This window comes from Mesoplodon densirostris, chromosome 14, assembly GCF_025265405.1.
Source record: "Mesoplodon densirostris isolate mMesDen1 chromosome 14, mMesDen1 primary haplotype, whole genome shotgun sequence".
NCBI lineage: Eukaryota > Metazoa > Chordata > Mammalia > Artiodactyla > Ziphiidae > Mesoplodon > Mesoplodon densirostris.
This window is the reverse complement of record NC_082674.1, coordinates 16,167,402-16,180,151: the sequence shown is the minus strand read 5'-3', so window position 1 is coordinate 16,180,151 and position 12,750 is coordinate 16,167,402. Positions and strand designations below refer to the sequence as shown.

Here is a 12,750-nt window from a genome sequence, read left to right as displayed (position 1 = left end):
TAGGTAGAGGTTAAAGCCAAGGGACGCCAGGCCCTGGGAGCAGCAGGAGGAACAGTGCAGTGCAGGATGGGAAATTAGACACATGCACTATTGCTTAGAAGCTCAGGTGGCAGAGAACTTCGAGGGCTTGCTGTCTGACTGTGGGGACATTGTCTTTGCTCTTCATTTCAGTGACGGTCGGATCAAATACACCCTGAACAAGAACAGTGTGAACATTGAGATCCCTTTGCCTTTTGGTGGCAAATCCTCCAAAGATCTAAAGATGTTAGAGACCATTTGGACACCGGCCCTCAACTTGCAGCCTGTGGGATTCCACCTGCCACCTCAAGAGTTCCAAGTCCCCATTTTTACAATCCCCAAGTTGTATCAACTGCGGGTGCCTCTCTTGGGTGTTCTAGACCTCTCCACAAATACCTACAGTAACGTGTACAACTGGTCCGCCTCCTATACTGGCGGCAACACCAGCACAGACCTCTTGAGCCTCCAGGCTCAGTTCCATGTGAAGGCAGATGCCGTGGTCGACCTGTTCTCCTACCACGTGCAAGGTGAGCCCTGCCCCGAGGGGAGGTTCACAGAGTGAATTTGCTGCAGGTTCCAATGGGCTAGCCTCCTCTAGGAAGGGAAAAACTTGGGCTTTCTTGCAGACATTGTTCTTGCTACTTGGAACCCTGTTCTTTTTCCTTCCTACCTTCCTTCCTCCCTCCCTTTCTTCCTTCAGAAATATTTATTAAACACCTATGTATCAAGTATTCTACTAGGCAGTTAACAGAGAAAACAGATAAACTGGCAATTAGAATTCAGTGTGAGAGGTGCTGTGATAGGGTATAGTGTGTAAGGTACAGTAGAGGACAAGGGAACCCAGCAAGGTCTGTGGTGGTCAGGGAAGGCTTCCAGGAGGAATGCCTTTTGCTATCAGATTTGGTGGTCATGTTATAAATGGAGGAGACTGTTGCGCAACTGACCTGGACCAATGGGACTTTCTTATTGAAAGACTTTCAACCTAGAAATTGTTGTGGAAGTGCATGACTTCATTTAACCAATGTGTTTTGATTTTTATGCTAGGATCTGCAAAAACAACGTATGACCACAGGAATACACTCACGTTTTCAGGCGATGGGTCTCTACACCACAAATTCCTGGATTCACATGTCAAATTCAGTCACGTAGAGAAAATTGGAAACAATCCAGCCTCAAAAGGTTTTCTAACATTCGATGCATCGAGTGCCTGGGGACCACAGATATCTGCTTCAGTCCATTTAGACTCAAAAAAGAAACAGCATTTGTACGTCAAAGAAGTCACAATTGATGGGCAGTTCAGAGCCTCTTCGTTGTATGCTAAAGGCGCATATGGCCTGTCTTATCAGAGGGATCCTACCACTGGCCAGCTAAGTGGAGAATCCAACCTGAGATTTAACTCCTCCTACCTCCAGGGCACCAACCAGATAACAGGAAGATACGAAGATGGAACAGTCTCTATTACCTCCACCTTGGATCTGCAAGGTGGCCTCATGAAAAATACCGCATCCCTGAAATATGAGAACTATGAGCTGACTCTGAAATCTGACACCAATGGGAAGTATGAGGACTTTGCCACTTCGAACAAGATGGATCTGACCTTCTCTAAGCAAAGTGCATTGCTACGTTCTGAGTATCAGGCTGATTACAAGTCACTGAAGTTCTTCACCCTGCTTTCTGGATCACTAAACTCCCATGGTCTTGAGTTAAATGCTGACATCTTGGGCACTGACAGAATTAATAGTGGTGCTCACAAGGCAACACTAAGGATTGCCCAAGATGGAATGTCTACCAGTGCAATGACCAACTTGAAGTATAGTCCCCTAATGCTGGAGAATGAACTCAATGCCGCACTTGGCCTCTCTGGGGCATCCCTGAAATTAACAACAAATGGCCGCTTCCGGGAACACCACGCAAAATTCAGTCTAGATGGAAGAGCTACCCTCACAGAGGTGTCACTGGGAAGTGCTTATCAGGCCATGATTCTGGGGGTCGACAGCAAAAACATTTTCAACTTCAGAATCAACCAGGAAGGACTCAAGCTTTCAAATGACATGATGGGCTCATACGCTGAAATGAAACTTGACTACACAAACAATCTGAACATTGCAGGGTTATCACTGGACTTCTCTTCCAAACTTGACAACATTTATAGCTCTGACAAGTTTTATAAGCAAAATTTTAATCTACAGTTACAGCCCTATTCCCTGGTAACTACTTTAAACAATGACTTGAAATTCAGTGCTCTGGGTATGACCAACAATGGAAAATTACGGCTTGAACCTCTGAAGCTGAATGTGGGTGGGACCATAAAAGGAGCCTACCAAAATAATGAACTAAAACACATCTACACTCTTTCTTATGCTGACTTATCAGCAAGTTATAAAGCAGACACTGTAGCTAAGGTGCAGGGGACAGAGTTTAGCCATCGGCTCAACACTAACATCGCTGGGCTTGCTTCAACCGTGGACATCAGTACAAACTACAATTCGGACTCCCTGCATTTCAACAATGTTTTCCACTCTGCAGTGGCCCCATTTACAATGACCGTCGACATGCATACTAATGGCAATGGGAAACTGGTTCTCTGGGGACAACACACAGGGCAGCTGTATAGCAAATTCCTGTTGAAAGCAGAACCTCTGGCCTTTACTTTCTCTCATGATTACAGAGGATCCACAAGTCACCATCTCATGTCCAGGAGGAGCATCAGTACTGCTCTTGATCATAAAATCAGTGCCCTGCTCACTCTGGCCGAGCAGACAGGCACCTGGAAACTCAAGACCCAGTTGAACCAAAATGAATACAGCCAGGACTTCAGTGCTTACAACACTAAAGACAAAGTTGGTGTTGAGCTCAGTGGACGAGCCCTGGCTGACCTCACTGTGCTGGACTCCCCTATTACAGTGCCACTTTTACTCAGTGAGCCCATCAGTGTAATTGACGCTTTAGAGCTGAGGGACGCCATTGACCAGCCCCAAGAATTCACTCTTGTTGCTTCTGTAAAATATGATAAGAACCAAGATGTTCACACCATCAACCTCCCATTCTTTAAAATCCTGCCAGAATATTTTGAGAAGACTCGAGAGGTAGTTATAGGTGCACTGGAAGCTATACAGAAAGAATTGAAACACATCAATATTGATGAACGCATGAGGAAATACCTAGCAGCCTTGGACAAACTCCCACAGCAAGTTAATGATTATCTGAATGCATTCAACTGGGAGAAACAAGTTTTGAGTGCCAAGGAGAAACTAACTGCTTTCACAGAATATTATAGAATTACAGAAAATGATCTGCAGATCGCATTAGACAATGCCAAAATCAACCTTAATGGAAAACTATCTCAGCTACAAACATATGTGATACAATTTGATCAGTATATTAAAGATAATTATGATTTACATGATTTTAAGGCAGCTCTTGCTAAGATTATTGATCGAATCATTGAACAATTGAAAAGTCTTGATGAACATTATCATATCCGTGTAACTGTACTAAAAGAAATCAGCAATCTGTGTTTGTTTATTGAAAATATTGATTTTAACAAATTTGGAAGTAGTACTGCATCTTGGATTCAAAATATGGATACTAAGTATCAAATCAGAATCCAGATACAAGAAAAATTGCAGCAGCTCAATGCACAGATTCAGAATGTAGACATCCAGCACCTTGCTGAAAAGGTCAAACAACAGGTTGAAGCTATTGATGTCAGAGTGCTTTTAGATCAGTTGAGAACTACAATCTCATTTCAAAGAATAAAGGAAATTATTGAGCATGTCAAATACTGTGTTACAAATCTTTTTGAAGATTTTGAAGTAATTGAGGAAATCAATGCTTTCAGAGTCATGGTCCATGAGTTCACTGAGACATATAAAATAGACCACCACATCCAGGTTTTAATGGATAAATCAGTGCAGTTGGCCCACCAATATAAGCTGCAGGAGACTGTTCAGAAGCTAAGCAGTGTCCTACAACAAGTCAAGATGGCAGATCTTGTTGAGGAATTGATTGGGTTTACCGACCATGCTCTCAAGCAGCTTGAAGCATTGTCTTTTAAACAATTCATTGAAGAAATAAACAGATTCCTTGACATGCTAGTAAAGAAATTAAGGTCATTTGATTACCACCAGTTTGTAGATGAAACCAATAACAAAATTCGTGAGGTGACTCAGAGAATCAATGGTGAAATTCAGGCTCTGGGACTTCCACAGAAAGCTAAAGCACTAAAACTGTTTACAGAGGACGTCAAGGCCACAGTCTCAGTCCATCTGGAAAACCTAAAGGCCACCAAAATAACCTTATTCTTTGACTGGTTACAGGTTTCTGTAGTTCACATGAAAGCCAAATTCCAAGAGACCCTGGAAGATGTACGAGACCGAGTGTATCAAATGGATATGCAGCAGGAAGTCCAGCGATACCTGTTCCTAGTTGGCCAGGTTTACAGCACACTTGTCACCTACATTTCTGATTGGTGGACTCTTGCTGCTAAGAACCTTACTGACTTTGCAGAACAGTATTCTCTCCAAGACTGGGCCAAAAACCTGAAAACATTAGTAGAACAAGGGTTCACTGTTCCCAAAATCCAGACCACCTTCGGGACCATACCTGCCTTTGAAGTCAGTCTCCGTGCCCTTCAGGAGGCTACATATCAGACTCCTGACTTCATTGTCCCCCTGACAGATCTGAAGATTCCATCCGTTCAGATCAACTTCAAAAAGTTGAAAGATATAAAAATCCCATCCAGGTTTTCCACGCCAGAATTTACTGTCCTCAATACCTTCCACATCCCTTCCTTTACAGTTGACTTGGTAGAGATAAAAACAAAGATCATCAGAACCATTGACCAGATGCTGAACAGTGAGCTGCAGTGGCCAGTCCCGGAAGTGTACCTGAGGGATCTGAGCGGGGTGGACACGGTTCTTGCTAGAATCCCTGTGCCAGACTTCCATTTACCAGAAATCACAATTCCAGAATTTGTCATCCCACATCTCAATGTTACAGATTTTCAAGTTTCTGACCTTCACATACCAGAATTCCAGCTTCCCCACATCTCACACACAACTGAAGTACCTACTTTTGGCAAGCTGTATGGCATTTTGAAAATCCAATCTCCCCTTCTCATATTAGATGCAAATGCTGACATTCAGAATGTAACTGCTTCAGCGAACCAAGCAGAGATTGAGGCTTCTGTCACTGCCAAAGGAGAATCCAAATTAGAAGTTCTCAATTTTGATTTTCAAGCAAACGCACAACTTTCAGACCCTAAGATTAATCCACTGGTTCTGAAGGAATCTATGAGGTTCTCCAGCAAGTACCTGAAAACAGAGCATGAGAGTGAAGTGCTATTTGTTGGGAATGCTATTGAGGGAAAATCAAACACAGTGGCAGGTTTACACACAGAAAAAAATACACTGGAGCTTAGTAACAGTGTGCTCGTCAAGATAAATCATCAGCTTACCCTGGACAGCAACACAAAGTACTTCCACAAATTGAACATCCCCAAACTGGACTTCTCCAGCCAGGCTGACCTGCGCAGTGAAATCAAGACCCTGTTGGAAGCTGGACACCTAGCATGGACTTCTTCTGGAACAGGGTCCTGGAAATTGGCCTGCCACAAATTCTCAGATGAGGGAACACATGAATCCCAAAGTAACTTTACTGTGGAAGGACCCATCACGTCCTTTGGATTGTCTAATAAGATCAATAGCAAACACCTAAGAGTAAACCAAAATATAGTTTATGAATCTCGCTTCCTCAACTTTTCTACATTTGAAATCCAGTCACAAGCTGAATGCCAGTACTTGGGCCGAAGTGTTCTAACTGCTAAAGGTATGGCACTGCTTAGAGAAGGGAAGGCAGAGATAACTGGCAACCATGATGCGCATTTAAATGGAAAGGTTATTGGAACTTTGAAAAATTCTCTTTTCTTTTCAGCACAGCCACGTGCGCTTACCACATCCACAAACAATGAAGGGAACTTGAGAGTTAGTTTTCCATTAAAATTGACAGGGAAGATAGACTTTTTGAATAATTATGCACTGTTTCTGAGTCCTAGTGCCCAGCAAGCAAGTTGGCAAGCGAGTGCCAGGTTCAATCAGTATAAGTACAATCAAAATTTCTCTGCTGGAAACAATGAGAAAAGCATCGAGGCCCACATAGGGATAAATGGAGAAGCCAACCTGGATTTTTTAAACATTCCTTTAACAATCCCTGAAATGACTCTACCTTATACAAAGCTCACAACGCCCCAGGTGAAAGATATCTCCTTATGGGAAAAGACAGGCTTGAAGGAATTCTTGAAAACAACAAAGCAATCGTTTGATTTAAGTGTAAAGGCTCAGTATAAGAAAAACAAAGACAAGCATTCCATCCCAGTTCCTCTGGATGTATTTTATGCATTTATCAATCGTAACATCAATTCCTTCAACAGGCATTTCGAAACAGTCAGAAACAAGGCATTAGATTTTTTTATCAAATCCTACAATGAAGCAAAAATTACATTTGATAAGTACAAGGTTGAAAAATCCCTCAACCAGCAACCCAGGATCTATAAAATTCCTGGGTACACTATTCCAGTTACCAACATTGAAGTGCCTCCATTCACAGTGAAGATGTTGACGTTCGGGTATGTGATCCCCAAAGAGATCAGCACCCCCAGCATCACCATCCCAGGTTCTGGCGCCTACGTGCCCTCATACACATTAGTCCTGCCATTCCTAGAGCTGCCAACCCTTCATGTCCCTAGGAATCTTCTTGAGCTTGCTCTTCCAGAGTTCAAGGTATTGAGTACCACAAACAAAATTTTAATTCCAGCCATGGGCAATATTACCTATGATTTTTCCTTTAAGTCAAGTGTCATCACACTGAATACCAATGTTGGTCTTTATAACCAATCAGATATTGTGGCTCATTTTCTTACTTCCTCTTCTTCTGTCATTGATGCACTGCAGTACAAATTAGAGGGCACCTCAAGTTTGACGAGGAAAAGAGGGTTGAAGTTAGCCACAGCTTTGTCTCTGAGTAACAAGCTCGTGGAGGGCCATCATGACAATACTATTAGCTTCACCAGGAAAAACATGGATGCATCCATGACAACAACCGCAAGAGTCCAAATTCCACTTTTGAGAATGAATTTCAAGCAAGAACTTAATGGAAATACCAGGTCAAAACCTACTGTCTCTTCATCCATTGAATTAAAGTATGATTTCAATTGGCCCCACGTGTACACTACTGCTACAGGGGCGTTTGACCACAAGCTCAGCTTAGAAGGTCTCACCTCTTACTTTTCCATTGAGTCATCTACCAAAGGAGGTGTCAAGGCTTTTATCCTTTCAAAGGAATATTCAGGAACTCTTGGCAGTGAGGCCAGCACTTACTTGAATTCCAAGGGTACTCGATCTTCTGTGAAGCTGCTAGGAGCTTCCAAAGTAGATGGTATCTGGAACCTTGAAGTAAAAGAAAATTTTGCTGGAGAAACCACTCTCCAACGCATATATGCCATCTGGGAACAAGATACGAAAAACCATTTACAGCTAGGGGGCCTCTTTTTAACATCTGGAGAGCATACAAGCAAAGCCACCCTGGAACTTTCCCTATGGGAAATATCAGCCCTTGTTCAGGTCCATGCACGTCAGCCCAGTTCCTTCCTTAATATCAATTACCTTGGCCAGGAAGTGTCCCTGAATGCTAACACTGAGAACCAGAAAATCAGCTGGAAAAGTCAGGTCCAGGTTCATTCTGGGTCTCTCCAGAACAACATACAGCTTTCCAATGACCAAGAAAAGGCACGCCTCGACATGGCAGGCTCCTTAGAAGGGTACCTATGGTTCCTCAAAGATGTTGTCCTACCAGTTTATGACAAGAGCTTATGGGACCTCCTAAAGCTGGATGTAACCACCACCAACGATAGGAAACAGTATCTCCGTGCTTCAACTGCCCTTGTGTATACCAAAAACCCCAATGGCTATCCTGTTTCTATCCCCGTGCGAGAATTGGCTGATAAATTCATTATTCCTGGACTGAAACTATATAACCTAAATTCCTTTCACGTCACACCTACATTCCACGTCCCCTTTACAGATCTTCAGGTTCCATCCTACATACTTGACTTCAGTGAAATAAAAATCTACAAGAAGCTAAGTACTTTGCCATTTGCCCTCAACATACCAACACTACCCAAAGTGAAATTCCCCAAAGTTGATGTGTTAGCACAATATTCTAAACCAGAAGTCTCCTCAGTTCCCTTTTTTGAGATAACTGTGCCTGCATCTCAGTTAACTGTGTCCCACTTCACCCTTCCAAAAAGTATTTCAGTTGGCAGTGCTGTTTTGGATCTAAATGTGGTGGCCAGCAACATTGCAGACTTCGAGTTGCCAACCATCACCATGCCTGAGCAGACTATTGACATTCCTTCCATGAAGTTCTCTGTACCTGCTGGAATTTTCATTCCTTCCTTTGGAACACTGACTGCACGTTTCGAGGTGGCCTCTCCCTTGTATAATGCCACTTGGAGTGCTGGTTTGAAAAATAAAGAAGATCACATTGAAACATTCCTGGATTCCACATGCAGCTCCACCATTCAGTTCCTGGAATATGACCTAAACGGTAAGGAAATTTCCTGCCTCCCCTACGTGCTTTATTTCTTCAGTGCGAGTTGTGAATAAATAATTATGTATTTAGATATGGCTCGAAGCAAAATTGCTCTCTATAGCAAAATTGAAAAGAGGCGGGAAGGAGACACATGTATACCCCACATGTGAAAACCATCCTGTTGAAAACCTACTGACATTGCAGAAGAATAGGTTCAGAGAAAATAGATTTTTCTGTAATCATTTTAGGACTAAAACGGTCTCCTGTTTTTTTAAGTGAGGACCACGTTTCAAACATATAAGACAGTTAAGATAGAATTCTCTGTTTTCACAGTGAAAATGTTTATATCCTGCAGTTACTAATCTAATGAAACATAAAATCTTTCCCATACAGTTGTGGGAACACACAAAATTGAAGGTGGCATGTTAGTTTGTAAAATTAACGGATCATTTGCACACCATGACTTCAGTGCAGAGTATGAAGAAGATGGCAGATATCAAGGACTTGGGTATGGAACTTCTATTTTCATCTCTTTTCCAGTCATTATGATGTTTGCCATCTCCACGTCCCTTTCATGACAGCCCATCTGCTTTCTTTTGCTTTCAGGTACTGGAATGGAAAGGTCGACCTTAATATCACCAGCCCGACATTAACTGATGTCCGTCTGCGCTACCAAGAAAGCGAGAACCACCACTCCTCCTCAGTAGCCTCCCCAGCCATAGGCACTGTGGTCATCGACGTGAAGAACATTAACGGTACCTTAAGGAGATGGAACCTCTACTACCGCCCTCAGGTGAGTCCCAACTAGTGGGTTACACACCCCAAGAGCAAACAGAATATGGGCAGGTAATACAAAGTATTACCTAGGGGCTTTCCCAAACTAGGTGAAACACAAGCAATGAGCAAGCTGAACTTCTCTTCTGAGGAGCTATTCTCCAGAAAGTATTAGGAGTCTTCTACTGATTGTATTAGATGCACACATGACCTCATATTACCACTATTATTTTATTACATTTGGGCAGTTCTAGAAAGATGAGAGTTTTGCCTCATCACCTAAATCATGGAAAAACTCTGCCATATGCTGAGTACATTTTTCAGACTGGGGCTTCTTGGAGTATTTGAGGCTTCAAAATTCTTCCCCACAGTAGGATTGTTAGATATGCCAAGTTTCTCTCGTGTACTTTACAAGCTCTGCCAGGGCCCAATCAAAGATGCCACTAGTAGAGGAGAGGAAATAATCAGATTCTGTCACTAAAGTTTATCATAGGCTTAGAGGATGGATGGTCCCTGATATTGGTCTTCTAGGTCTCTGCTCGATGGGCCCTGGACTTCTTTCTTTTTTGTTACTTCTCCTTTCTCTGAATTCGTCTTTCCCTGTTTTCTTTCTCCCCATTCTCTTCCTCCTCCTTCTCTTCTGATCTTCAGGCCTAGAAAGGCCTAAATGTTAAATGTTACTGTGTAAATGCCTTACATAATTTTGTCCTTTCTGGGGCATGTGTTAAAGAGGAATTAACAAGAGTGTATTTGTTTAACCGTAAGACAAACACATGAACTGACATATGAAAGATAAATCCCCATCAGAATATGAAAGATCCTCTGATCTTTACTTTTAACTGCTAATGAAGTTTTAGTGTAGTATATTATGTAATCAAGGTAATTGAAAACATGGTCTTTTCATCCTTTTTTGCTGGTTTTAGTCCTCTCCAGATAAAACACTCAACATAGTCAAAATTGAGAGGGTCCCAGAATCGGATGATGAAGTTCAGATTAAAGCTAACTGGGAAGAAGAAGCAGTGTCTGAATTGCTAAGCTCTCTCAAAGACAATATGCCCAAGGCCACGGGGGCCTCTTATGACTATGTCAACAAGTACCACCAGGAGTACACGGGACTCGATCTGAGAGATGCTTCTTTAAGACTGAGAAGAGGTTTGCAGAACAGCGCTGAGCAGGTGTATCAAGGGGCCGTGAGGCAGATTGATGAGGTGGACGTGGGGCTCCAAAAGATAGCCAGAGGCACCACTGGAGCCTACCAACAGTGGAAGGACAAGGCCAAGAGTCTGTACCAGGAACTGTTGGCTCAGGAGGACCACAGTGGTTTCCAGAGACTCCAGAAGAAGGTGTTGGACAGCTTAATAGGAGTTACTCAGGAATACAATGTGACAGTCAACCGTGTGATTGACTCATTCATTGATTTCCTAAAGTCCACCAGATTCCAGCTCCCAGGAGGAGCCGGGAACTACACTGAAGACGAACTTTACACTATGGTCCTGAAGAAAGTAGGTAAGTTACTGTCCCAGGTACATTCAAAGATCCATAGTGGGTTAGAAATACTCTTTTCCTATTTCCAAGACCTAATGGAGAAATCTGAATTAATCAAGGACCTAAAGAATAAATTTCCCTTTGATTCAGTGTACTATCAACTAATAGGTATAGGCTCAGAGTATGGAAAACTGTTGAAATCTTTATCACAAGAGATCCAAAAGGCACTTAGTGACCTCCAGTCTGTCAAGACTACAGAGATGCTAAGTGATCTTAAGAGGTTTCTACAAAGAATTTTCCAAGAGATAGAAGAAGACCTTAAACGCTTAAAGGAGAAGAAATTTACTGATCTCATTAATGATATCCAACACGACATCAGCACAACCTTCGACACATTCATTTCATTTGTTTTTAGACTCCTGAAAGAAAACCTAGGTCATAACTTTGGTGAGTTTAATGAACTTGTTCAAAACAAACTTCAGGAAGCTTCTCAAGAGTTACAGCAGCTCCATCAGTATGTGCAGGCTCTTCGCAAAGAATATTTTGATCCAAGTATGGTTGGCTGGACAGTGAAATATTATGAACTTGAAGAAAAGATCATCAACCTGATCAAGAACCTAGTAGATGTCCTTAAGGACTTCCATTCCAAATACACTGTCAGTGCTGCTGGCTTTGCTTCCCAACTCTCAAGTCAGGTTGAACAACTGGTGCAGAAAGATTTCCAGGAATATCTGAGCATCCTTGCCGATGCAGATGGAAAAGGGAAAGAGAAGATTTCAGAGCTTTCTACCAGTGCTCAGGAAATAATTAAAAGCTGGGCTGTTGCAGTGAAGGAAATCATTTCTGATTACCGCCAGCAGTTCACATATAAACTACAGGATTTTGCAGACCAACTCTCTGATTACTATGAAAAATTCATTGCTGAGTCCAAAAGATTGACTGACCTGTCCATTCAAAAATACCACATGTTTCTGAGATATATAATGGAGTTACTGAAAGAGCTACAATTGGCCACAGTCAATGGCATGAGCCCCTACATAAAGGTTGCTCCAGGAGAGTTTACTATCACCTTCTAATTTTTTATAGCAATTCTCATTTATTCTTCTGCTCCAATTAAACTTCTACATAGTAGGGGAAAAATTCAGACTGTATGTATTAATATAATCATCCACCAAGCCAGCCTTGTAGCAGGTAGCTGACTACAAGCAGAAACACATATGAACTGGACCTGCATCGAAGCTGGCATCAGATCTCTGAAGGTCTCTGAACTTTTTGCAAGTTAAAGAGAACCAGGATCTGAGTTATTTTGCTAAACTTTGGGAGAGCGAGAACAAATAAATAAATTCTTTATTGTGTATCATACCACTCAATGTGACTCATTCATATTGAAAGATAGAGAGATGAGGTAATTTATTCAAATGTCTGGCATTTCAAAACCTCTAGAACACACACTGTTTTGAGTGATAGGGGAAAAGGAGAATTTAGGGAGGGAAATACTTTGCCACCTTGAAGAAAGTAACTGATCTCGGAGACTGTATTTGCCAAGTGAGAATGAAAAACTATTTGCAAAGGCTTTCACATAATTTGACCCACAGGAGCATCTTATTATGTGCCACACAATCTTCCTCACCAACCAGTCTGCTTTTGCCAGGCAAGGCTCTCTGCTAGGCTCTGAGATAAACCATCAGGCCCTTTATTTGACTCGCCTGCCAGCAGTGGAAAAGGAATGGCTAAGAAAGAAGTCCTAACCGCAAGGGCTTCATGGCTGTAGGGATCCCAGAAGGCTCCCTGCAGCTCAGCCAGGATCCATTCGTGGCAGAGGAAGTAAGGGTAGGAGAGGAGACTTGGGACATGGGTTCCTAACATTTCTGGGACCAAGCATAC

At 42.3% G+C, this 12,750-nt stretch overlaps 1 protein-coding gene across 1 annotated transcript in view; it reads left to right on the top strand.

Annotated features, from left to right (window-relative positions):
* APOB (apolipoprotein B) overlaps positions 1–11,942 on the top strand; it is a 39,281-nt gene extending 27,339 nt beyond the window's left edge. The window contains exons 25-29 of the mRNA XM_060117213.1: positions 172–545; positions 1,063–8,622; positions 9,001–9,115; positions 9,214–9,400; positions 10,305–11,942. Coding sequence (XP_059973196.1) covers positions 172–545; positions 1,063–8,622; positions 9,001–9,115; positions 9,214–9,400; positions 10,305–11,942 — 9,874 coding nt within the window. The remainder of the gene's footprint in view (positions 1–171; positions 546–1,062; positions 8,623–9,000; positions 9,116–9,213; positions 9,401–10,304) is intronic.
* The last annotated feature ends 808 nt before the right edge of the window (positions 11,943–12,750 follow it).